Source organism: Pelodiscus sinensis, chromosome 1 (genome assembly GCF_052426305.1).
Source record: "Pelodiscus sinensis isolate ZL-2025 chromosome 1, ASM5242630v1, whole genome shotgun sequence".
Lineage (NCBI taxonomy): Eukaryota > Metazoa > Chordata > Testudines > Trionychidae > Pelodiscus > Pelodiscus sinensis.
Window position 1 is genome coordinate 346,125,261 of NC_143052.1, and position 25,595 is coordinate 346,150,855.

The 25,595-nt window shown below is 47.1% G+C and overlaps 1 protein-coding gene across 5 annotated transcripts in view; it reads right to left on the reverse strand.

Annotated features, from left to right (window-relative positions):
• Positions 1 to 2,162: 2,162 nt before the first annotated feature.
• Positions 2,163 to 25,595, reverse strand: part of SLCO2B1 (solute carrier organic anion transporter family member 2B1) — a 171,784-nt gene continuing 148,351 nt past the window's right edge. For all 5 annotated transcript variants that reach the window (XM_025186940.3, XM_075919608.2, XM_006127506.5 and 2 more), the window contains 4 exons: positions 13,104 to 13,273; positions 8,667 to 8,731; positions 4,996 to 5,116; positions 2,163 to 2,778 (listed from right to left, as the gene is read on the reverse strand). In XM_025186940.3, coding sequence (XP_025042725.2) covers positions 2,604 to 2,778; positions 4,996 to 5,116; positions 8,667 to 8,731; positions 13,104 to 13,273 — 531 coding nt within the window. In that variant the 3' untranslated portion in view covers positions 2,163 to 2,603. The remainder of the gene's footprint in view (positions 2,779 to 4,995; positions 5,117 to 8,666; positions 8,732 to 13,103; positions 13,274 to 25,595) is intronic.

A 25,595-nucleotide genomic window follows, 5' to 3' on the forward strand; every position in this document is an offset into this window, starting at 1 on the left:
AGGAGGCTCCAACTGGCAGTGGTGGGCGATGGAAGAGCAGGTGAGCTAAGGGGTGACAGGGGGAGCGAAGGGGGACTAAATTGGTGCCCCCCAGTGTTGTGCCTGGGGGCAACTGCCCCCCTGCCCCGCCTTCCTATGCCACTGTGTGCCTTCTCCTTAAAATGATGTGGAAAAGCCCAACCAGTCTTAATTAAGTCTTAGATGAGACCATTATAAATGTATAATCTGACCTCCTGCATAACACAGATTGGAGAATCTCAATCATTTTTCACATAAATCATAAGTCCATAATTTATTAGGCTATAGCACCTCTTTTAGAAAGACACCCAGTCCATAAAGAGTGCAATAATGGAGAATCCACTACGATGCTTGATAAATTATTTCAAAGTTTAATTACTCTCGCTGTTTAAAAAAAATGCTTTAATTCTAGAATGAATTTGTCTAGCTTTTGTTTCCTGCCATTGGCTCTTGTTATGGCCCTTTCTGCTAGGTTAAAGAGCTTTTTAGTATCAGAAATCTTTTCTCCATGTAGGTACTTGCAGCCCACGATCAAATCATGTCTTCATCTGCTCTTCAATAAACAGACTGAGGTTTTTTTAGTTGCTCATCGTAAGATGTTCTCTAGACTTCTTATAATGCTAGGCAGGCAGTTTAGTGAAACACCCAAAACCACAGCATCATATCTCGAGCTCTGGTCCTTAGCTGTTTGTTTCAAGGGTATCACCATATGGCATACTGCACTTTGGTCTAGGGACCCACTTGACAAGGGCAGTGGGAATGGACATGGAAGGCACAACTGGTTCTTTTCCATCAATTGCCCCAGAAACGCCCATGTGTAGATGGTGGAAAAAAATGCAGAGACTGCTGTGAAGATGTGCAGATTAGCTACAGTTTGACCCTTATCCCAAAACTACAGCTAGATCTGACACTTTAGTCTCTCCACCCCACTGAAGTGGCACAAGAGGGGTAGCTTGGCACTGTGGCCTAGTGGATTAGCCTCAGGCTACATCTAGCACTCTGTGAAGCTGGGCTCTACTCCTGTTTAGGGCCCTGACTGGCTTTGTGAACTTGAGCTTGTTCCTTGACTGCCCTCTGCCTGGTCTCCCCAGTTGTAAAATAGGAGCAGTAATACTCATGTGCCTCTGCTAATTGCTTTGACTTATCATAACAAATCATTATTGCAACAGGATGCAACACTCTTAGCATGTTGCTATCCTTCTCCTCAGAGCCTGTTTTCCTGGGACAAGTCTGCAGTTCGTTTGAGGGTCCATGTAGCAGAGCTGCCATTTGCCTCAGTGTCCCAAATGCAAGGTTCATTCTAGGAATCCCTTAGTTCATACTCATCTCCAACACTCCTCTCCTCTATGGAGACCTTATTCTGCTCAATGGAAGCCCAGCCATTTGGTTCAGGCCACGTCTTCATTCACCACACTAGAGATAGATCATCTGGAGTTTGATTTAGTGGGTCTAGTTAAGACCTGCTAAACTGAATGTTGAGGGAGGATCTGATTGGCGCCCATACTCCTGGCAGTCACAAGGAGTAAGGGAAACTGATAAGTATGTTTGCTCCCTTTGGCCTCCCTCTGTGAAGATGGCACCAAGCTCGGCTTAAGGTACGTTGACTCTAGCTACGTTATTCCTGTGTCCAGGTATACCCCTGTGTCCCTTCCTGAGTCCATGTACACCCTGGTCTGAGAGGGAAGGTGGTATACATTCCAGCCTGTCTCTGGAAACTTCTTCCAATTGGCTACAAGAGAGGGGACCTCTGCCCCACCTGGCTCTTGATCTTGGGACCTTAATGACAATGTTCTGGGATCTTCCCAGCCCACTGCTAGCTCCCTGGGACCATTTCCTCTCATCTGGAATTAGCAGATTTTTAAGACTGTCCTCATAACATCGTCTCTGGAATGTCTTTTGGCCCTCTTCAGCTTAAAGGGCTGTTGCACCCAATTATAGTACAGTCTGGCTACTTTCTCCCTCCGAATACCATTTATTCTCTCTCCCAACCCATGGATATGTCATCTCTCTTTCCACCAACACAAGAGCTTCAGTATATCAGCCAGCCCATACAACTATATATCCAGCGCAGCAGAACTGTGGGAATAAGACCAAGCTTTCAGAGGCCCTGAGTCCATTTAATTTTGTAACAGGAAGAGAAGCAGGTACTCTAGTGCTGTGATAATTGGTGTTTATGAGCAGGTACAGAATACTGTCCATGGATACATAGAGACATTTGTGTACTGTGCAAAAACCTTTGTACAAAACAATTTAGCTGTATGCATTAGTGCTTAGAGGGCTGGCATCATCCAGACTGCCAGCCGAATGAATGCTTAGAAAGATATAAGGCTGCAATGTCCCAAAGGATTAGACCAATTGAACAAACACATGAGGCATCACTCAGGCCTGGGTGGATGTAAACTAGCAGATAAAAAAACAGCAACAACAAAAGAACAAAAGCTGTAGCTCTCAAAGAGAAAAACAGGAAATAAGCTTATCTCCTCTTTTAGGCTCATCCTAAGCATCCATCCTTCACAGTGACAGTGAAAGGCAATTCATGCACTTTCCTGGGCAGTAGCTATGAAATGTGGTTCACATTCTCTGAGTCACACTTTGGAGTCTATGTTTTTGCTTGACTTTTCTGCCAGCTTCTCCTTCTCTGGGATTGTGTTTGGCTCTGTAGCATTCCTGGTTTCCCTCTCTTGTCGTCTGAGAATGATGAACACAGCCAAGAAGCACAGAAAAGCTCCCACTTCAAAGAAAAACTGGAGCCCAAGGAATCTAAGGTACAGAATCAAAAAAGAATAAGGTAATAAAGGTAGGGAGCAAAGTTTCAGGATACAACGTCTATAGGACATTCATCCAATGAGCATCGAGTTTAGGTCAAGAGTTTTTTCAGTCAATTAAGAGAGAAGGCAGATATCAACCATCAACAGGTAGGAAATCAGCACATTTTGGGGCAAAAGAAAATGTCCTTTGAATACTGACTTCAGGGATAGCTTTACTGGGGCAAAGGTTTGGGAAATAAAATGGACTGTGCTCCTGCACTCAGGCTGAGTAACATTTGCTCATGCCCACAGTAAATCCTCCTCAGAGTAAACAATCAGTTAGAGGAGCCTTCCAAACTCGTAATGATTCTGCAGCCTTCCCTCAGCTGAGCTGCACCAGGGCTGTCACTGACAGGATAACGCTATAATATATCAGGGTATGTCTACACTACCCCGCTAGTTCGAACTAGCGGGGTAATGTAAGCATACCGCAATTGCAAATGAAGCCCGGGATTTGAATTTCCCGGGCTTCATTTGCATAAGCAGGCCGGCGCCATTTTTAAATGCCGGCAGTTCGAACCCCGTGCAGCGTGGCTACACGCGGCACGAACTAGGTAGTTCAAACTAGGCTTCCTAGTTCAAACTACCGTTACTCCTCGTGGAATGAGGAGTAACGGTAGTTCGAACTAGGAAGCCTAGTTTGAACTACCTAGTTCGTGCCGCGTGTAGCCATGCAGCACGGGGTTTGAACGAGTGGGGATTTAAAAATGGCGGCACCCCGCTTATGCAAATGAAGCCCGGGAAATTCAAATCAAGTTTGAACTAGCGGGGTAGTGTAGACATACCCTCAGGGAGGTGCTGGAGGTAGCTCTCCAGGGTGCCCCGTGTTAATTCTCATGTCAAACTGTAGAGAGGTTTGGGGTGATTTCCCTACATCTGGGGGAGTCTCTGGATACTGTTCTATTATCCCTGGTAGAGAGAACGGGTTTCCAGGGCTCATATACATTCTCTTGAGGAACTTGTACAAACTTTGCAGCAAGTACAGATGATTAGAAATCTGCTTGCCAGGCAATGCTGCCTCCTGGCTTTGGGTAGCATTTGGAGAAAGTGTCTTTATTTAAATTTGGAAACAAATGACCATACACCCTCGCCCTTTATCCCACATCTCTGTCAGCATGTGAAGCTCAGTGTACATGGCGTTATCACAGGAAAGGTGGGAATGTTTTTGTTGCAACTCTTTAATAAAACATTAATCACACATCACTGTAGCAGAGCAGGAAGTATGCCATTTCCCAGTTCACCCGCCCATCCATCCGCCCGCCCCATGTTCATCACCTTGTTATCCAAGCAGATTCTTCAGTTTTCTTTTAAAGATGTCATAGAATACTAGCACTGGAAGAGACCTTGAGAGGTCATCAAGTCCAGTCCTCTGCCCTCACGGTAGGACCAAGCACCATCTAGATCATCCCTGATAGATGCCTATCTAACTTGATCTTAAATATCTCCAGAGATGGAGATTCCACAACCTCCCTAGGCAACTTATTCCAGTGTTTAACTACCCTGACAGTTAGGAAATATTTCCTAATGTTGAACCTAAACCACCCTTGCTGCAATTTGTCCTATCATCAGAGGCCAAAGAGAACAATTTTTCTCCATCCTCCTTGTAACACCCTTTTGGTACTTGAAAACTGCTATTGTGTCCCCTCTCAGTCTTCTCTATTCCAAACTAAACCAACCCAGTTGTTTCAGTGTTCCTATATAGGCCATGTTTTCTAGACCATTAAGCATTTTTGTTGCTCTTCTCTGGACAGTATCCAATTTCTCTGTATTTTTCTTGATATGTGGTGCCCAGAACTGGATACAATACTCCAATTGAGGCCTAATCAGTGCAGAATAGAGTGAAAGAATTACTGCTTGTGTCTTTCTCACGACACTCCTGTTAAAGCATCCCAGAATCATGTTTGCTTTTTTTCATGTCACCAGTGTATGATAATGAGCGTGGCCCGGTCTACTCTGAAATTTAACATAACAGCGGTGTGTTAGGGGTCTGTGAAAAATGCACACAGCTGTGTGACATAGTTAGACCAACCCCACCCCTGTGTAGACAATTATGACCCAGGGGCATAATAGTGGATCAGTTATGGCTCGGTAGCAGTGCCACTGTCACCCCTGTAATGCAGCAAAACCTGGAGAACAGGCAGGAGCTGCTGGAGCCTCACAGGAGCCCTACCTTTGTCTGAAGAGATCATTGTTGTAGTATCTGCAAGCTGCGTTCTTCTTGCACTTCTTTTCCCACAGGATGCAGGTTGTGTCGATGGCACTGCCGTACAGCACTGGTCCTGGCATCCAGGCTGGAAAACATGCACAGGGCACTTTGTAAATGAGACCCATTGCTTTCTGTAGGACAGACCCCATCTGACTCTTTTTCAAAGCCATATCAAACCAATTTCAGAATGGTTTGTGTCTTCCTAGGGGGCATATCAGGTAAGTGCTCCCCCAGATTTCCCCTTGGCCTGCTGCATGGGGACGGAGAGGGGCTCTGACCTTCTCCCCTCTCTCTTGCCTCTGGCATGTTCAGTCCCTGTCCCTTGCAGCCAGGCCCAGGTGAAGGTGGGGAGTAGAAGGGGTGAATGGTGCCGCTTCTCACACCAGCTGAGAGTGGCTGCTCCAGGTCACTGCTCTGTGCAGGTCACTGCTCTGTGCACTGTGCTCTGCTCTCTACTCCCCGCTCAGGCTCCACTGCTGGGGATGGGCCCAGCGAGCTGGACCTCCATGCCCTACCCCCTGCCCCCGGCACATTTCCAGGTCGCTCGGCCCCTGTCCCAAGCAGCTGGTCTGGGCGGGGAATGGAGAGCATCAGTTCTGCCTGCTCCAGTTCCCGCCCAGGCCCAGCCCCAGCCCAGGGAGAGTGGGTGAGTGAGGCGGAAATGTGCCGAGCAGAGGTGTTATGGCAGAAGGACAGCAGGTAAATCAGGCTGAGCTGGAGCGCAGGGTGGTCCTGGGGTAGGTGCAGGGCAAGTGGTCACTGGAGAAAGGGCTAGAAGCAGGTTCCTCACTACCTGCTCAACTGGAGGCAGGGACAGTGCCTGTGCCTCCCCTGCTGATGGGTCTGTGACTTCTGGGGAGACACTGGTGCTGTGAGTCTCCCCAGACCCCAGCCAGGCCCAGATACATGTAGTCCCTGGTCCTGTGGCCTCACTGTTCTAGGAGCTGATGGGATTGGCTGCCCTGGGTGTAGCCAGACACAAAACCCCATCTTGTTTTTCCACGAGCCCCATCTTGTTTTCCCCCCCCCCCCAGAGAGCAAGAGAAAGGCAGTCAGCCTTTGATGCCCTGGGAACGCAGGTGTGGTGCCTGTCCCTTATTCTACCATAAACAGAAACCAGACAGTAAATGGGCTAGCTGACGACTGGGAGGCCTCCCGTCGCCGTGATGGCTAGTATCAGTAATTGACACGCCTGCACTGTCTCGGGAGAGGAATCTTCGCCCATCACATACCAGAGGTGCCCATTGTCTGCATCTTCCCAGGTGTGAATGATGCTTTGCACCCTTCGTGGGAAACTTGGCATTCAAAGCCATTTTTCCTGATTGGCCACTTGAGACCAGGAAGAAGCCCATGTGACCCAAGGGGTATAAAGAGGGTTGAGTTGCCCACCCAATTTGAGCTCCAATCACCTACACCTGCTGGCAGGTATTGATTGTCTCCCGAGGTCCGTGGGACGCCCAACCTCGCCCTACTTCTTCCCGAGGGATTGAGAGAAAGACGCTGGCCACGCCAAGTCTGGAACGCAGGGGTGAGAATTGTACCTGCAATGTGTTTTCTTTATGTGTACACTCTAATTGTCTCTCTGTTGTAAGTTAGTTACTTTATTATAGTTTTCTTAAAGTCAAACTGCTTCATTTCTATTGTAAATCACCTTTGGTAAGGTGATTTAGCTATAAACTTTGGGGACAACTGGGGTGCCCTCATTCACTTATAAAATATATATATCTATATACACTGAACCAAGTTTCTTTATTTCTTTTCTCTTTCTTTCTCCTATAAATAAGCCAGTGCATGTCAAGCTTCTGACTTGAACCCGTGCTGCTGTACCCGAACCGAACACAAACAAAAGAACTGCAGCCGGTCATAAAGGGACAGATATAGGGAGAGCTTGGGCGTTTGAATTTGTGTCACACCCAGGTGGCAAAATTCAGTTGGGGCGCTTCTCAGTCTCCCCGAGGCTGCCCGCTGCGAAGGAATTATGAAATTCTAGCAGCTGAAATCTGAAGCGTAATAAGCTCTCCCTGTACACTTATTGGGGCGCCTTTCAACCTCTTCCAGGTTGCCCACTGCAAGGGACCCCCGGTCTCAGCAGTTAAAGTCTTAGGCGTATAGTACACACATAGTATAGGAAGAGCTTGGGCGTTTGAATTTGTGTCACACCCAGGTGGCAAAATTCAATTGGGGCGCTTCTCAGTCTCCCCGAGGCTGCCCGCTGCGAAGGAATTATGAAATTCTAGCAGTTAAAATCTGAAGCGTAATAAGCTCTTCCTGTACACACTGGGGCGTCTGTTAGCCTGTTTGGCTACCCTCTGCGACGGGACCTCGGTCCTAGCAGTAAAGTCACGGACGTTAAACTACTTTTCAGGGTGCCCTCCAGCCTCCTAGGCTGCCCGCTGCAACGAGACTCTGTGTCTCAGCAGTTGAAGACTTGGGTGTAACACACACGCACACACTGCCCTGACCGTCGGCTGACACTGGGCCAGGGAAGCGAGGCTGGAAATTCCTCCCAGAGGCAACTTCTGGAGGTCATGTGTCCTCCCCACTGCCTTTACATTGATCTCCCCAAGTATCAGGAGGGAAAAGTCACCTATGCTTCCTGGTGATGGCCAGACAATAGAAAACACCTTAACCAGTTAGCAGAACCCTCCTCCAGTGCCTGGAAGGGCTGTTCAAGTACTTTTCTACTAGAAGTTACTATAATTAAGAATGGAATGAGACATCCAGGTCCCAAAGCTGCAGTTCTACCAGCCCAGACTTAATTCTTTCCAGTCTGCCATTGCAGAACAACCATGGTTTGTAGCATCTCTACAACCACAATGTTACAGGCTGCTACAGGTTTGCTAAATACCACTTTAGGGATCCATCCTGCATTGCCTGGGGTTGGTGTGATGTGAGGGAGTTTTTCTGTATCCTTTTTATACAAGGGACATTCACACAATCCAGGCATTATTGTAACGGCAGACTCATTTCTTCCTCTCCATTCTGTGGTGTGTGAAAATGTTCATTGTCAGGACTTCTGGGACACATACCAGTGTTCCCCAGGTAAAAAAAAAAAGATAATTTCCAATGTAAGAAAAACAATTATTTGAATTGAAGGCTATTTTCAGCCATTCTGAGATGTCCCTCAAACAAAGACACATAGAATATAAATAACTTCCCCCTAGACACTGTCATTTCTTGAGAAATATTCTGAAGTGCTTTAGCAATGCTGTGTATAAAGGTCTGTTCTCCACCCCTCTGCAAGGTGAAATGGGGCAGTCAGTATGTGCCAGGAATACCTGAAAGCTGTGTTACTGGGGAACTTTAGATGGAGTTCACAGACTGCAATTTGACCAAGGCACCAGGGCCCAACATGCCATCTCTTGAAGAAATTGTTGTGGGATTTTTAATGACTACAGGTGATCAGGACTTTGGTTTTACTTCTTATCTGAAAGACTCTTCTGCCCACAATGCAGCATCCGATAGGAGGGAACAGTGGTTCAGCAATGACTGAGGGAAAACGTGACACCTGCTGAATTAACTATACTCATCTGTTGCAGCACATGAGGTTCTCTGGTGATGTCCCATTTGATCAATATGAACTCAGAATTTCTTATGACTTTACAGTGCTACATCCCAACAAAAACTGAATTTACCCAAAACTCTCAGCAGCAGAAACTGGATCCCAATAGCAAATGATTTATCTTGGGGCTGAACACTCCTGAAAAGCAAAAAGAAAAGAAGAATTAGTACATTCCCCTATGCATAATTAAGAACAAATATGTCCCTTTACTACAGCCATGCAAAACCTCTCTAGATGCCTCACTGAGGGCAGACTGCTCCATCAGCTGTATCACAGCCATAGGCTGTGTCTAGACTGCCATGATTTTCCGCAAATGCTTTTAACGGAAAAGTTTTTCCGTTAAAAGCATTTGCGGTAAAGAGCATCTAGATTGGCATGGACCCTTTTGCGCAAAAGCCCTTTTTGCAGAAAAGCGTCCGTGCCAATCTAGACGCAGTTTTGTGCAAGAAAGCCCCGATTGCCATTTTTGCCATCGGGGCTTTTTTGCACAAAACGGTTCTCAGTTGTCTACATTGGCCCTCTTGTGCAAAAGCATTTGTGCAAGAGGGCTTTTTCCCGAATGGGAGAGTCATTGTATTTGCGGAAGAACACTGACAATCTTACATTAGATCGTCAGTGTTCTTGCGCAAATTCAAAGCGGCCAGCTGCTTTTGCGGAAAAACTTGCCAGTCTAGACACAGTCATAATGTTTTGCTTAGTTCTTATGAGCTTTCCATTCTTTTACGATATTGCATTATGTTTTCACAAAAATTCACTGCTCTTTACTGTAACACATTTTCAGGGATTAATGTTGTTTCCTAGCATTCATTTGCGTAACATACTCTATTAGTAGAGGGCAAGGCTAAGATTTTGGGCAGCTCCTTATGTATCAGGTGGCCAAAAATTTAGGTGTTCACTTCTGTACCTAGCATATATTTGGGTGCTCAAACATAACAATACATAATTCCTCTCTGAGGCAGGTTTTTAAATCATTGTTAGAAGTTCACAATCAAGTGGGAAGGATGTATCTCAGGGTATGTCTATACTAGCCCCCTAGTTCGAACTAGGGAGGCTAATGAGGGTGACCGAAATTGCAAATGAAGTGCAGGATTTAAATATCCTGTGCTTCATTAGCATGTTCCCGGGCAGTCGCCATTTTGGAAATTGACTAGCCCAGAATAATTGCCCGCATCTACATGCAGCAGTGAAACGGGAGTTTGAAATAAAGCCCTGACTTGAATTAGCTGTTATTCCTCCTGGAATGAGGTTTAACATCTAATTCGAATTAAGGGCTTTACTTCAAACTCCCGTTTCACTGCCGCGTGTAGACGCGGGCAGTTATTCCGGGCTTGTAAATTTCAAAAATGGCGCCCAGACGGGAAGATGTAAATCAAGCACGGGATATTTAAATCCCGGGCTTGATTTGCAATTCTGAATGCCTACATTTGCAGCCCTATTCCAAAATAGGCTGCAAGTGTAGACATACCCATAGAGAGTATGCTTATAAAGTTGTTTAGTACCCGGGCCCCAGTGCACTGTCCCTGCTCCCCAGCCAGAGCGCAGGAGTGGAGTGGGAGAAGCCTTGGCTCCACTTCCTGGCTGGAGTGCCAGACCGGAGGAGGGAAGCCTCGGCCCTGCTCCCCAGCTGGAGCACTGAGTGGGCTGGGAGCGAGTGGGGGGAGGGGAGCTGGATAGAAAATGGGTACGCCATTGCCCACTTGGGCCCACCCAGAGCTATGTCCCTGTTCTGAAGGAAATGGGATGAAGATCAAACAAGACAAATGCAGAGTATTCCACTCAGGAAGGACCCATCAGTTATAAACAAGCAAAATGGGAAATGACCTCTTAGGAAGTAGCAATTTGGAAAGGGATCGGGGGATTATAGTGGATCAAAAGCTAAATGTGAGTTAATATAACACTGTTGAAAAAAAAAGCAAACATCAATCTGGGATGCATTAACAGGAGTGCTGTAAGCAGAACATGAGAAGTGATGCTCCTGCTCTACTCTGTGACACAGCCAGAGTGTTTTGAAAACATGACCTATTAAAATAACTGTGTTTAGTCTAGAGATGAGAGGACTGAAAAGTTTTTGAGCATTTACAGGGCTGTTACAAGGAGAAAGGTGAAGATAGTTTTCCTTAATCTCTGAGGATAGGACAAGAAGCAATGGGCTTAAATTGCTGCAATGGAGATTTAAGTTGGACATTAGGAAAAGTTTCCTGACTGTCAGGGTGGTTTAAGCACTGGAACAAATTGCCAAGGGAGGTTGTGGAATCTCTATCACTGGAGGTTTTTAAGAACAGGTTAGACAAACTCTTGCCAGGAAGGATCTAGTCATTACTTAGTCCTGCCATGAGTGTAGGCATCGTCAACTGCTAACTGGCGAATGAGGGGGAGGCACTGGCCCCGCCTCTCCCTACCCCCTCCTGCTCTGCCCCCCTCCCAGCACCTCCTGGAATGATATAACTGAGGAGTGGCACTGCACAGGCTGGAACCACGTGCCTTGCATCTTCTCTGCATGGAGGGAGGAGATGGGGGGCTGCACTGCACTGACTCCTGCTGCTGGCACTGGCCCCTCCTGCCTTAGGGGGTGCTTGTGGTCCTGTGTGCATCCCCATGCATTGCCAGTGAGTGCAGGGGACTGGATTAGATGACCTGTTGAGGTCTTTTCCAGTCCTGTACTTCAAAATATTCTTTCACTGTGCAAATGGAACTGAGGCTGAGTCACAGCAAGATCATGGAGGCGATTTCCTTGATTAAAACATTCAAAGAACGCCAGTCAGTGGCAGATGATTCTTATTGGGGCGTAATAATAATACATATGTAGTATTGCCTTTCTATAGCACTGCTGATGCTGAAGCTCGGAGAAGGGAAAGTAGCCTTTTACATCATTGTTTCTTCATTTTACAAATGGAAAAACATAGGCACAGAGAAATTAACTGGCACTACCGGCAGATTGTGGTAGGGGTGTATTTAAAGTACAAGACTATCCTCCCACTCCAACAATAAATGCCCAATGCAGCTCTCACTAAGTCAATGAAAAGATTCCCATTGCATTCATTGAGAACTGGAGCTGTCAGTAAGTAGATTCCAACAACAGGCAGTTTCTGTGGAGAATAACTCCCTCCACTCTGAGGGGATCAGTGGGTGAAATTCTGTGCCGATGTTATGCAGGGAATCAGAACAGATGATCATAAATGGTCCCTTCTGGGCCTGAAATCCTCTGAACCATTGAGGAATGAGGCTGTATCACTGAAATGACAGAGGCGTCCATTTGTTGTGCATTATAAAGCTATAGGGGAGTGAGGTACAAACCTCTGGCTTCCAGCAAGTTGGTGGTGTCACACCTGGTCTCACAAAGAGTGAGCAGCCAACTTCCTTGGGCTATAACCAAGAATGTCAGTCCCTAGGTGGTTATTGGTGTTGAAATGTTGACAGCTGCTCAGCATGTAAAGGCACCCTCATAGGATACATCACATTGACAGTGTTATTGACTTTGTTCTTAAACTCTGCAAGGGATTTATGTGCTTAGGTAAAAGAGAGATGGGAAGAGCCCATATAGACAAAGAGCACTACAAATCGGCTGTGGGAGGTGCTCCGTAGCTGGTGTAAGCGTGTGGCAAACATCAGTCCCAATGATTTCACCTGCTTTGACACTTCAGCACCATTGCTCAGACATGCAAGAGGGCTTCACGTACTCGTGAGCTAGTAGGCCAAGCACCGACAGTGAAACTACATAGGCTGCTTACCTGCCCTTCTCTCTTGGTGATTTGCTATAGTGTAAAGATGGAGACACTAAGAAAAGCAGAGACAAACACGGAGAAAGACAGAAGCAGATTTAGATAAAGATAGCTACAGATGATGGATGGCAAGACCTAGATTGGGACGGCATCCGCAGTAACTCCAGAGAAGTCTATGGGCCAGATTCTCCACTGCCTGCACTAACACCTGGGCATGCTGGGACGCTGACTTGGTCGCATTTTATACCCACTTTTACACTTACTTTGCGGTGGGGTAAATCAGGTGCAAGGCAGAGATTCCCTGTGCAGTTACACTGTGGTACATTCAGCTGGGGATCCGAATTAGGCCCATTCACAGATATACCCATTTTCGCTGTTATCTTATAACCCACACGCTCCCTGTTGGGCTGCTTATCCACCTTCAGTGTCTTGTTTCCCCTCTCTTTTGCCCTCTGAGGCTCCATTTCCTCACTTGTACAAGGGCCTAGAATGCAGGGGCCATGACCCCTGACTGGGACTTCGAGGCTGGGACACACTGTAAATAACATATATCTTTAAATGTGGATACAAAAAAGAGATGGGCCAAGACAGGAGCTTTGAATTTACCCTCATGCCTGCCACTCCCGGAGCATTTGTGGTTTGGATAAAATTGCTTTCAGATCTGAACTGCCCATGGTTTTGGGTTTTCAAAACTCATCCTCCCCCTTCCAGTGTCAGAGTATTCTACAGAGCAGGGGAAATGCCGGGGAGAGCCCGTACTGTGCGAGTGGTAAAGTTCCCGCCTAGGTTACCTCAGGATGAGCATGAAGGACGGTGTGTGTGAAGTGCTTGCAAGGATTCCAGCCAGGCAGCAAAGTACAACAAAGGGTAAGAGGAGGTGGGAGCAATTTGTGCCACACGTCCCAGGGGAGGCAGATCCGTTAGCCCCGTTTGCAGAGATGCATCTGCAGTGTGTGTAATTCTGAAAAGAGAATGAAGACCACGCTGATATGGGGGAAGACATCGGAAACACAAGGCACTGCAGCCAGCTGTAAGTGGAGAAACAGACACAGACACAGATAAGAACCTGGGATTTGTTCAGCTAAATTAGACCATAGGTCTATGCAGTCTCATATCCAGCCTCCAGCAGCATATGAGGCTTCTGATGAAGGCCAAGAATTCATTATTATTATAGCTGACAAGTGACAGACTGCTGTAAACAAGAGAACATGCCATAGACATCAACTTTGTCATTTCACCAGGGGTGGGGCTTGACTCCTGACTCGTCCCACCCTATTCTGCTCTCTCCCCGGAGTGTGCCCCACCCTTCACTGCACCCCTTCTCGCATAATGCCTCCTGCCTGTGCTGAACAGATAATTGTGGCTGAAGGAGGTACTGAGGGAAGGAGAGGAACTGATCAATGGAACCGCTGATGGGTGCTAAGCACCCACTTTTCTCTTCCCAGGAGTGTTCCAGCACCCATGGAGTCAGAACCTATGGAACTTGCCAGGGCCATCTGTAGGATTTGCGGAGCCCTATACAGTACTGCTAAACTGCTGCCCTTATCCCTGACAGCAGCTGGGGGTGGAGGAGGATTTTTGAAGATGTGATTTTATAATCTTCAGCAACACACTCATTAAATAGTTTTAAAGCAAATTTTAAATTAAGGCCCTGACAACTAGCACAGTACATGCAGCAACTGACAGCATAGACCTGGGGTTGGCAAATGCCTGTGAAATGGCTTCATTACCACTTGAATGGCTCATTCACAGGTTCAGTGTTCTGCTAATAGGTCTGGCAGGTTTTTTCACTGTTAAGGTAATTAGATCCTCCCAGAGGCAGGAAAGCCAAGGAACAGGGATAGGAAAATGTTGGATATTAAGACCCAGTGGAGTCCCAAATTTTTGAGTACCCTATGCAGCTGCATATTAGGCTTCTGGGTAAGGATGGCCCCAGAACCCACTCTTCCTGACCATGGCTTCTGCCCTGAAGCATGAAATTTGCAACCTTTTTTATTAGACTGCAAGGCAACAAAGGAGTCTGTCCTGGACACATCCTTTCATGCACATGGGGCACCTCTGAAGACATGAACACTTCATGAGGGCGACTGGGTCATTCTTGAGAAGCCATGATCACCATCAGACTTTAGAGCAGTGGGTGGCTCCAGGGTACGGCACTCACTATCCCCTGGACTCTGCCTCAGTTCAGCCCCTCCTCACTTTTAGAAACCACCTGGTAATATTCCTTTCCCAGAGACTTTTCTATTATCAGCCATGCCACTCCTCCCCACCCATTCTTGTAGTGATTCCTCCAAGTTTGTGCTTTCAGTTCTTTTTTTTCATGTGTATTGTGTGTTTGAGATATTTATGCACTGATTTCTTGTAATGACATGATTTGTCCCTGCAGCTGATTCACTTGGCACCCAAAACAAACTCCGGTTCTTGGGATCGTTCATCTCTTACAAGAGAGCTCATCAATTGCTTATTATAAAAAATCATTTGCAGGAATTAAACCTCCCTGCAGCAACAGCTGTGGGAACAGATCTGGGGAAGATTGCATGGAGAATTTCCCTTAGGCTATGTCTACACTGGCATGATTTTGCGCAAAAACTCTTTTGCGGAAGAGTTCTTGTGCAAAAATTCTTCCAGAAGAGAACGTCTACACTGGCATGTGCCTTTGCGCAAGAGATGTGCTTTTGCGCAAGAGCATCCATGCCAGGGTAGATGCTTTCTTAAGCAAGAAAGCTCTGATGGCCACTTTAGCCATAGGGCTTTCTTGTGCAAGAAATTCATGTTGCCTGTCTACACTGGCCTCTTGCGCAAGAACAGTTCCTGAGCAGGAGCATCATAGTTCTTGCACAAGAAGCCCTGATTTCATACATTAGAACGTCAGTGTTCTTGCGCAAGAACTCACGGCCAGTGTAGACAGGCAGCAAGTTTTTGCACAAAAGGGGCCGCTTTTGCACAAGATCGCACCATTGTAGACACAGCCTTAGATTGCACCAGTGAGGAAGGATACATTTTTTGCTTCCTTCTTCTCAATAGGATGACTAATGGTAACGATGGGATGCCAGAACCAACTGAATCCCTAGTATGCATAGGAAACCGGTTCCCCCTAAATGGTAGATGCTGATTTCACACTTCCCCTCCTATTCTCTGACATCACAGCGCCATAGGAAAACATCTTACTATTTAAAATCTGGGCTAAATCTGGCAGTCCTTAATGATGAAAAAGTGAGAGCATGGACCAATTAAGGAATAGTTCGGTGTCCATTTTACAGGCTCTTTTTAATTACATTTTTCCTAAAATACCTAAAAATAGTTAATTATCTACCAAAACTGCCACATGCACCATACAAAACAGAGTGACTCAGACAAACAGGCTGTGGTTACATATTTAAATATTTGTAAGCATGGTAGTGGCCTCCTATCGTTCACTTTCAAAAGCATGTGGAAGGTCTTATCTCATAATGGATGACAGTTACTGTCTCTAGCATTCACTGTGATGGACAGCATTTTGAGTTCAGTTTGTTTTCATCATACCACAGATGGAATTTCAGGCGGTGGAGTTCAGTTATAAAAACCTTTGTAAAACAGAATAGTTAACTATGTCCTATAAAAGTTGAGATATTATTGGTGGAGAGGAGGAAATTAATGTGGCGGCTACTTTCAAAAGCTCAGTGCTTTCTTAAATGAGACCACATCTTTGTCCAAAAAGGAGGTTTTCTCCCATTCTGAGTGGGAAAAACCTTGAAGTAAAAAGGGAATTTGGCAGATCCTAGCACAACAAGTGAACATCTTTACACAAGAATGAGATATTCATCGTATTAGATCCATCAACTTCCTTAGACACCAGTGACCATGAGGAATTCCCAGCATATCTGCAATCCGTGGCTTGGAATGATTTCTCCCCCCTCCACCCAGAGAAGCAATGACAAGTGACTGTCCTTCAAAACAGAGGTCTTTCTTGTGGGTTTTATTCTGCTCATTTCTGGTTCATGCTGTTAGAGATGGCTAAGAAGATAGTAAGGAAATATGGGGAGAATTGTCTTCAGCATGCAAATAATACTCAGTTCTATACCCCCTTCATAAGTAAGGCAGTAAATGGGGAGCCCCCGTACTTGCTGCAGACTGCGACGTTGATAAGGCCTCACTGGCTGAGGCTTAGTCCTGGTAAGCCAGAGATAATGTTTGTAGGTTATGAAATCAAGCGGAAGAGCTCATGAATGCCATGCCAGCACCCCGATGAAAGGAGTCTTCCATGTATCACTATGGTTTGCAACTTAAGGATATAGTTAGAACCAAAGCTGCTGAAGGATGGGCCAAGAAGGCATTTTCTCATCTGTGTTTGGTGTAGTGAGCACCACTGGCTTTTGGATGTGGCTCCCCTTAGGCTTATCTTTGTCACCTCCAGATCAGATGAGCCCAGGTGTGAGGCTACACGTGGAACCGCTACGATTTTGAGGCTGGTCTAGAACATGACAGCCCATCGAATTGGCTGAATGGAGTGTGTGACGGGGCAGCCCAGCCCCGCACTATAAATCAACCTGTGGGCAGGGCCTAGCTGACTCAGAGCACCCCTCCCCCACGGCCTTGCCGGGTATGCTTCCTGGTGAGCCGTGCTATAAAAGGCCCTGAGCCAGCTCACTCAGGGCTGATGGCCGAAGGGGAAGGACCTGCCGAACCGGCTCCTGACTCAGAAGAGTCCATGCAGCCGGAACCAACACCACAGCCCCTACAATCTCAGCAGAACTGCCGCAGCCCCAGCTGCCGCGACGACCCCGGCCCCAGAGACAGTGGAGAGGTACGACCGCAGGAGAACCGTGGGAAGGTAGGAAGCAGCCCAGGGCAGGGAGTGATAGCTCCCGGCAAGCTCAGCCTATTGAGGGGAAAGGCCCCTTGCTGAGCAAGCAGTGGAGCGCTCCACTGTCAGCAGGGCCCTGGGCTGGGACCCAGTGGAGTGGGAGAGCCTGGGTCCCCCATCCTCTGCTCCCCTGCTGCAGGGGAAGTCCCACAGCTGTAGGACTAGGCTCCAAGGCCGTATTTGCCGCAAGAGGGGAGCGTACAAAGACTGTGCCACAAGACCGTATTTATACTCAGAGGGGAACCTATAAAGACTATGCCGCAAGGCTGTATTTACCCCCAGAGGGGAGCCTATAAAGACTATCCCACAAGGCTGTATTTACCCCCAGAGGGGAGCCTATAAAGACTATCCCACAAGGCTGTATTTACCCCCCGAGGGGAGCCTATGCAGACTATGCCGCAAGGCTGTATTTACCCCCCAGAGGGGAGCCTATACAGACTATGCCACAAGGCTGTATTTACTCCCAGAGGGGAACCTATAAAGACTATGCCTCAAGGCTGTATTTACCCCCAGAGGGGAGCCTATAAAGACTATGCCTCAAGGCTGTATTTACCCCCAGAGGGGAGCCTATAAAGACAATCCCACAAGTCTGTATTTACCCCCAGAGGGGAGCCTATAAAGACTATCCCACAAGGCTGTATTCACCCCCAGAGGGGAGCCTATAAAGACAATCCCACAAGTCTGTATTTACCCCCAGAGGGGAGCCTATAAAGACTATCCCACAAGGCTGTATTCACCCCCAGAGGGGAGCCTATAAAGACAATCCCACAAGTCTGTATTTACCCCCAGAGGGGAGCCTATAAAGACTATGCCTCAAGGCTGTATTTACCCCCAGAGGGGAGCCTATAAAGACAATCCCACAAGTCTGTATTTACCCCCAGAGGGGAGCCTATAAAGACTATCCCACAAGGCTGTATTCACCCCCAGAGGGGAGCCTATAAAGACAATCCCACAAGGCTGTATTCACCCCCAGAGGGGAGCCTATAAAGACAATCCCACAAGTCTGTATTTACCCCCAGAGGGGAGCCTATAAAGACTATGCTTCAAGGCTGTATTTACCCCCAGAGGGGAGCCTATAAAGACAATCCCACAAGTCTGTATTTACCCCCAGAGGGGAGCCTATAAAGACTATCCCACAAGGCTGTATTCACCCCCAGAGGGGAGCCTATAAAGACAATCCCACAAGTCTGTATTTACCCCCAGAGGGGAGCCTATAAAGACTATGCCTCAAGGCTGTATTTACCCCCAGAGGGGAGCCTATAAAGACTATGCCTCAAGGCTGTATTTACCCCCAGAGGGGAGCCTATAAAGACAATCCCACAAGTCTGTATTTACCCCCAGAGGGGAGCCTATAAAGACTATCCCACAAGGCTGTATTCACCCCCAGAGGGGAGCCTATAAAGACAATCCCACAAGTCTGTATTTACCCCCAGAGGGGAGCCTATAAAGACTATGCCTCAAGGCTGTATTTACCCCCAGAGGGGAGCCTATAAAGACAATCCCACAAGTCTGTATTTACTCCCAGAGGGGAGCCTATAAAGACTATCCCACAAGGCTGTATTTACCCCCAGAGGGGAGCCTATACAGACTATGCCGCAAGGCTGTATTTACCCCCAGAGGGGAGCCTATAAAGACTATGCCTCAAGGCTGTATTTACCCCCAGAGGGGAGCCTATAAAGACTATGCCTCAAGGCTGTATTTACCCCCAGAGGGGAGCCTAGAAAGACAATCCCACAAGGCTGTATTTACCCCCAGAGGGGAGCCTATAAAGACTATCCCACAAGGCTGTATTTACCCCCAGAGGGGAGCCTATACAGACTATGCCGCAAGGCTGTATTTACCCCCAGAGGGGAGCCTATAAAGACTATGCCTCAAGGCTGTATTTACCCCCAGAGGGGAGCCTAGAAAGACAATCCCACAAGGCTGTATTTACCCCCAGAGGGGAGCCTATAAAGACTATCCCACAAGGCTGTATTTACCCCCAGAGGGGAGCCTATACAGACTATGCCACAAGGCTGTATTTACCCCCCAGAGGGGAACCTATAAAGATTATGCCGCAAGGCTGTATTTACCCCCAGAGGGGAGCCTATAAAGACTATGCCACAAGGCTGTATTTACCCCCCAGAGGGGAGCCTATACAGACTATGCCACAAGGCTGTATTTACTCCCAGAGGGGAACCTATAAAGACTATGCCTCAAGGCTGTATTTACCCCCAGAGGGGAGCCTATCAAGACTATGCCGCAAGGCTGTATTTACCCCCAGAGGGGAGCCTATAAAGACAATCCCACAAGGCTGTATTTACCCCCAGAGGGGAGCCTATAAAGACAATCCCACAAGGCTGTATTTACCCCCAGAGGGGAGCCTATAAAGACTATGCCACAAGGCTGTATTTACCCCCCAGAGGGGAGCCTATACAGACTATGCCTCAAGGCTGTATTTACCCCCAGAGGGGAGCCTATACAGACTATGCCTCAAGGCTGTATTTACCCCCCAGAGGGGAACCTATAAAGACTATGCCGCAAGGCTGTATTTACCCCCAGAGGGGAGCCTATAAAGACTATCCCACAAGGCTGTATTTACCCCCAGAGAGGAGCCTGTACAGACTATGCCGCAAGGCTGTATTTACCCCCCAGAGGGGAGCCTATACAGACTATGCCGCAAGGCTGTATTTATCCCCCAGAGAGGAGCCTATAAAGACTAAGCCCCAGGGCCAGAATGAGGGAGATACCGACTGAGGGGCTGCACCGCTCTACAGAGCAGAAAGCCAGGAACATTTTTTCCCAGAGCTATGTGAGCTACTCTAACTATTGGTGAATTTCTAGGTGGAATTCAAGGGATTCAATTTAAACTTCAGAGCCCTACATGGTATTGGACCAGATTATTTAGAGCGATCCCTCTCTCCTCCTGCCAGATGCTGTCAGGGCATCATCTATGTATCCCCCCCAAAGTTGCTGCTTTCCCTTTTGGTGCCCAGAGGCTGGATTTATTAATTGTCTGGTCACGCTGCAAGGCCCAACTGATTCATTTATTATGGATGGAATGCAAAGTCTTTTGTTTGGTTTACTGGGTAAGAATGTGAATTTGTTCATAATAATTTCTATTCTTGTTTCCAGAGGATGAACAGGCACCTCTTGGTTAGATGATTATCTTATATCTAAGCCAAACCAATAACAAATACATGCACCTCAAAAGCACCTGATGCAGCATAGCTGTCAGACTGTGATTGGACCTCCAGTGTGAACAAGACTCTCACAGGTCAGGGATGAAGGGTAGGACTGGAGTGGGGAATTTTGTTTGCCTAGTCTCACTGGGCCTGGTTCAAACCAAGGTCCTTATTTGCTTGCTTTCACTAAGCCTAGGCTCAATGAAATATCAAAGGAGAAAGCTCTGTTTGGGGGCAAGAGCCAAGAGGAATGCCAAGCCTCACCTTTGAGAGAGGGATAAAAATAACCAATGTGTTATTTGCAAAGAGAACAGATTGTGGGCATGGGATATAGATTTTTGCCATTTCTTCATTTTTAGTTCTAGCTGACTTGTTTTTACAAGGATCTTGTTCTTTAAAATAGACAGTTAAAGAGAATGAAGAGAGGACTTGAGAAAGGGGCTGGATTTACAGCCTGTGACTGATATGTTTATTCACAAAATAGGTACAACACATGCAGCAGCTGTGCAGTACCCACACCACAACCTCTGTATCAATTACTTGATCTAAAGGAACAACCCCACCAGCTGTGATCTTGCTCGCTGACAAGACTCTTGCCTGGTGATTGTAAATCACTGTGGTTATGTCTACACTGCAGCGTTTTTGTGCAAAAACTTGCCGAGCGCTCACACTACAAGCGCATTCTTGCGCAAGAAAAAGTAGTTAATTGTAAGAACACAGGGCTTTTTGCACAAGAGTTATTCCTCTTTTTACAGGGAATAAGCTTTTTTGCACAAGAGTTTTTGCACAAAAAGGCATGTGTGGGCGGGCTATAGGGGTTTCTTGTATAAGAAACACCTGTTTCTAAAATGGCCATCAGAGCTTTCTTGCTCAAGAGAGCATCCACACTGCCATGGACATTTTTGCGCAAAAGCACATGGCAGTATGGGCATACTCTTACGCAAGAACTTTTTGCACAAGAACTCTTGCGCAAAAAGTTATTGTGCAAGAAACCTGCAGTGTGGACGTAGCCTGTGTGACAGCATCTTCCTCTATGGTGACTCCTTGTGTCCCAGTGGTGCACTATTACACAACCCCTGTTGTCAGATTTCCAATGGTCAGTTGTCACTTCTTAAGGGTCCAGTGATGTGATACTTGAGCCTTCCAGCTAAAGCATTCTTGAGTCCCACCCTTCCAGAGAATTGACATCCCAAAATTAAGGAACGCTCTTGACTCAAAACCAGGCCTGTCTGAGGCAGCTTCAGCTCCCTTCTGTTCAGAGCTTGTGTTCATGCAGCCAGTGAGTTTAGCCAGTCTTCTTGGGCCCAGTCCTTTGGTCCACTGGGAGGCTTGTCTGGGCAATAAACTGTTACAGACACTTGGCTGAAAGCAGGATTCCATCCCCAAGGGAGAAGCAGAGCTCTGCTCCCCTTCCTGGTCAGACCCAAACTGAGCTGGTCTTCTTTAAACTTTATACTCCTGATATCTGCCAAGGGTGTAGTTGGGCAGGGCCAGCTAGGCCCACAGGCCCACATTAATTTCCTTCTTGCCGGTGTGGTGCTTGGATGCCTCATTACACATGGCATTACTTGATCCTCACTAAAGGTTCACCTGCACTACACAGCTTTTAGTGACAAGACTGTGTCAACCCAGCCCTCTCGCTAAAAGGCAGCTGTTTGTCAGCACTTTTACTGAAAAAAATACTTCTGCCCTCAATGAGCAGGTTTCATTTCGTCGGCAGGACAGTGTGCCTGCCAACAAAGCAGTGTTCACATGTGCATCTGCTGCAGTAAATTCTTTGATGTTCACCGGAGAGAGGGAGTTAGGCACCCATGAACAACACAAGCTTTATTGAGCAAATGCAAGTGTAGACACAGCCTAAGTCAAACCTGTCCTGCATGCCTTAGCTCCATAGATCAAGTGCCAACTTGCTAGTGGCAAGGGGTTACCATTAGAGGCAGTTTTGCTCACATGCCCTAAATCAGGGTTTGACTAATGATGGTGATACTGGATGCCTCCTAGTTTGTAGATTTAATGAAGTTTGGGACCCAGGTAAAAGGAAGGCCCTATACAAATGCAAGATCATCCTCCTTATTGTACAGAGCAGGGGTCATAATTATTAATGCACCAGGTTTTAAAAGAGCACTGACCTAAAGATGGGATGAGTTCCAGTCTAGTCCAGTGAGATTTTTATCTGCTGCTTTCTGATGCTGACAGTGTAGCTGTGAAACCAAATGCCCATGGTGCCCATATGTCAGTCAAGGTGGCATATTCGCTCCTCTCTCTGTCCACAAGGGGAGGATGTTGAACAAGAAGTGACATGTTCACTATTTCTACCAGCTTGGAAGCATGTTTAATAAAGCTGCTGTGTGCACTCACTGCGGTTTGTAAAGACACAGAATCAAAAGAGTGGAAGGGACCTCGAAAGATCCTCTAGTCCAGTCCCCTGCACTCCTGGCAGGAATAAATATTATCCAGACCATCCCTCACAGGTGTTTGTCTAACCTGCTCTGAAAAATCTCCAATAATGGAGATTCCAAAACCTCCCAAGGCAATTTATTTCAGTGCTTAACCTAATGTCCAACCTTAACTTCCCTTGCTGCAATTTCAGACGATTGCTTCTCAGAGGTTAATGAGAATTACTTTTCTTCCTCTTCCTTGTAACAACTTTTTAAGTTACTTGGAAAGCTGTTATCGTGTCCCCTCTCAGTCTTGCCTGATCCAGACTAAACAAACCCACTTCTTTAAACTTCCTTCATAGGGCATGTTTTCTAAAGCTTTAATCATTTTTGTTGCTCTGCCCTGAAATGTTTCCAATTTTTCCACATCTTTCCTGAAATGTGGCATGCAGAAATCCAGTTGAGGTTTAATCAGTGTAGAATAGAGGGGAAGACTTACTACTCATGTCTTTCTTGCAGTTTTCCTGCTAATACATCCTCAAACGATGCTTGCTGGTTTTGGAACGGCATTACGCTGTTGACTCATATTTGCACATTTGAAATGCAGTAAAGAGAAACATGACAAACCTTCTGTGATCCTCAGAGCACCCCTGTGCCTGAGGGTAACGGGGTTCCCTATACCTAAAAGTGGGTGTATATACAGATGCTATATAAAAAATTATGAATATGGGCTAGAAATATGTCCCTAAAATATGTTCTGCAGGAAGAGATTAAGTCACCCTGCCCTACACAAAGGAATGTGATCCTGCCTGCTTTGAATGTGTCACCAATGTAAATTGAACAAAGAGACAATGGAAGTACATTTACTTAAAAGGTTTGTGGGCAAGCCCACAAACTAGTGACTGGGGCAGTTAGCACTTAACTATCATGGCAGGGAGGAGAGACTGCAAAAATTAACCTGGTGTTTGTAGCCCTCCAAGGTTCTGTGAGGGGCTCCTCCCCTGGGTTCAGTGGGCAGCCACTCCACTGCACCCTTGCTCAATCTCTGGGGAATCAGCTGTACCATGAGTTCAGGATCCGGCCTAGGTAAGTCTACATCCACAATCAGTAAGTCCAAGGGCTTAGGGTTAGGCTGAGCCATTAATTATGCCAAACCCTCACTGTGGACGGGCTACAATAGTCCAGGGGCTTGTTTAGACTACGCCAAAGTTCTGAAAGAGGATATGCAAATTCCGTGGGAATATGCCTATCTTCTTCCGATCTCACTTTTGAAAGTGGAACTTTCGAAAGTGAAAATAGTTGTGACGTGTTTTTTTCGGCAACCCCCCACCTTCCTTTTTCAAAAAGCCGCGTAAACCTCATTTTTTGAGGAAGAGCGGCTTTTCGAAAAAGGGGAGGGGGAATGCGGAAAAAAATGCATCCCAACTACTTTCACTTTAGAAAGCTCCGCTATAAAAAGTGAGATTGGAAGAATTTGCATATCCTCTTTTGGAACTTTGGCATAGTCGAGATATAGCCCAGGGTCTCAGGACCAGGCCCTGGTTCTGGGTGGGGCAGCAAACAAACAGATGGATCTCCCAGCACTGGTGGAGAACTGTTAAACACAGTTGGCCTACAATTGCAGAGGGAAGGAAAGACTACAACCCAGGGGCATCCCAGCCCAGGGCCTGAACAGTGGCAGCTCAGTCTGCCACTCCATCTGCAGGGATCCTGACTGCAACACACTGAGGGTATGTCTACACTACAAAGTTAATTCGAACTAACAGACGTTAGTTCGAATTAACTTTGATAAGCGCTACACATGCAAACCGCTAGTTCAAACTTAATTCGAACTAGCGGAGCTCTTAATTCGAACTAGGTAAACCTCATTCTACGAGGACTAACGCCTAGTTCGAATTAACTAGTTCGAATTAAGGGCTGTGTAGCCACTTAATTCGAACTAGTGGGAGGCTAGCCCTCCTCAGCTTTCCCTGGTGGCCACTCTGGGCACCACCAGGGAAACTCTTCTGCCCCCCACCCGGCCCCGGAGCCCTTAAAGGGGCACGGGCTGGCTACGGTGCCCGTGCCAGGTGCAAGCCTGCCAGCACCCAGCCAGAAAACCCTGCACCTGGCACGGCACGAGCCAGCCACCTGCTGCCACCCAGCCCTCTGCCTCTTCCTGGGACCAGGCTGGCGGCTCCCGGGAGCCTGCCCAGGTCCGTAAGAGGCGGGTGCCCACCTGGTCTAGTGCGGAGATTGTGGACTTCATTCACAACCTCCGCACTAGGCACAGGAAAGTGGCCGTCTAAGGCAGGAGAGCTGCCAGCCTGGCCACCCAGGAGCAGGTTTGCATGAAAATCAAGGGGGTCCACTGAGACCCCCGACCCTGAGCCCTGAGCTTAGAATGGCCGTACTGGGTCAGACCAAAGGTCCATCTAGCCCAGTAGCCTGTCTGCCGACAGCGGCAAACGCTAGGTACCCCAGAGGGGATGGACCGAAGACAATGACCAAGCCATTTGTCTCGTGCCATCCATCTCCAGCCTTCCACAAACAGAGGCCAGGGACACCATTCCTACCCTTGGCTAATACCACTCCATGAACCCAACCTCCATGACTTTATCTCACTTCTCTTTAAACTCTGTTATAGTTCTATCCTTCACAGCCTCCTGCAGCAAGGAGTTCCACAGGTTGACTATTTGCTTTGTGAAAAAGAACTTTCTGTTATTAGTTTGAAGCCTGCTGCCCATTCATTTCATTTGGTGTCGTCTAGTCCTTCTATTATGGCAACTAATGAAGAACTTTTCTTTATGCACCCTCTCCACGCCACTCATGCTTTTATAGACCTCTATCATATCCCCCCTCAGTCTCCTCTTTTCTAAGCTGAAAAGTCCCGGTCTCTTTAGCCTCTCTTCATATGGG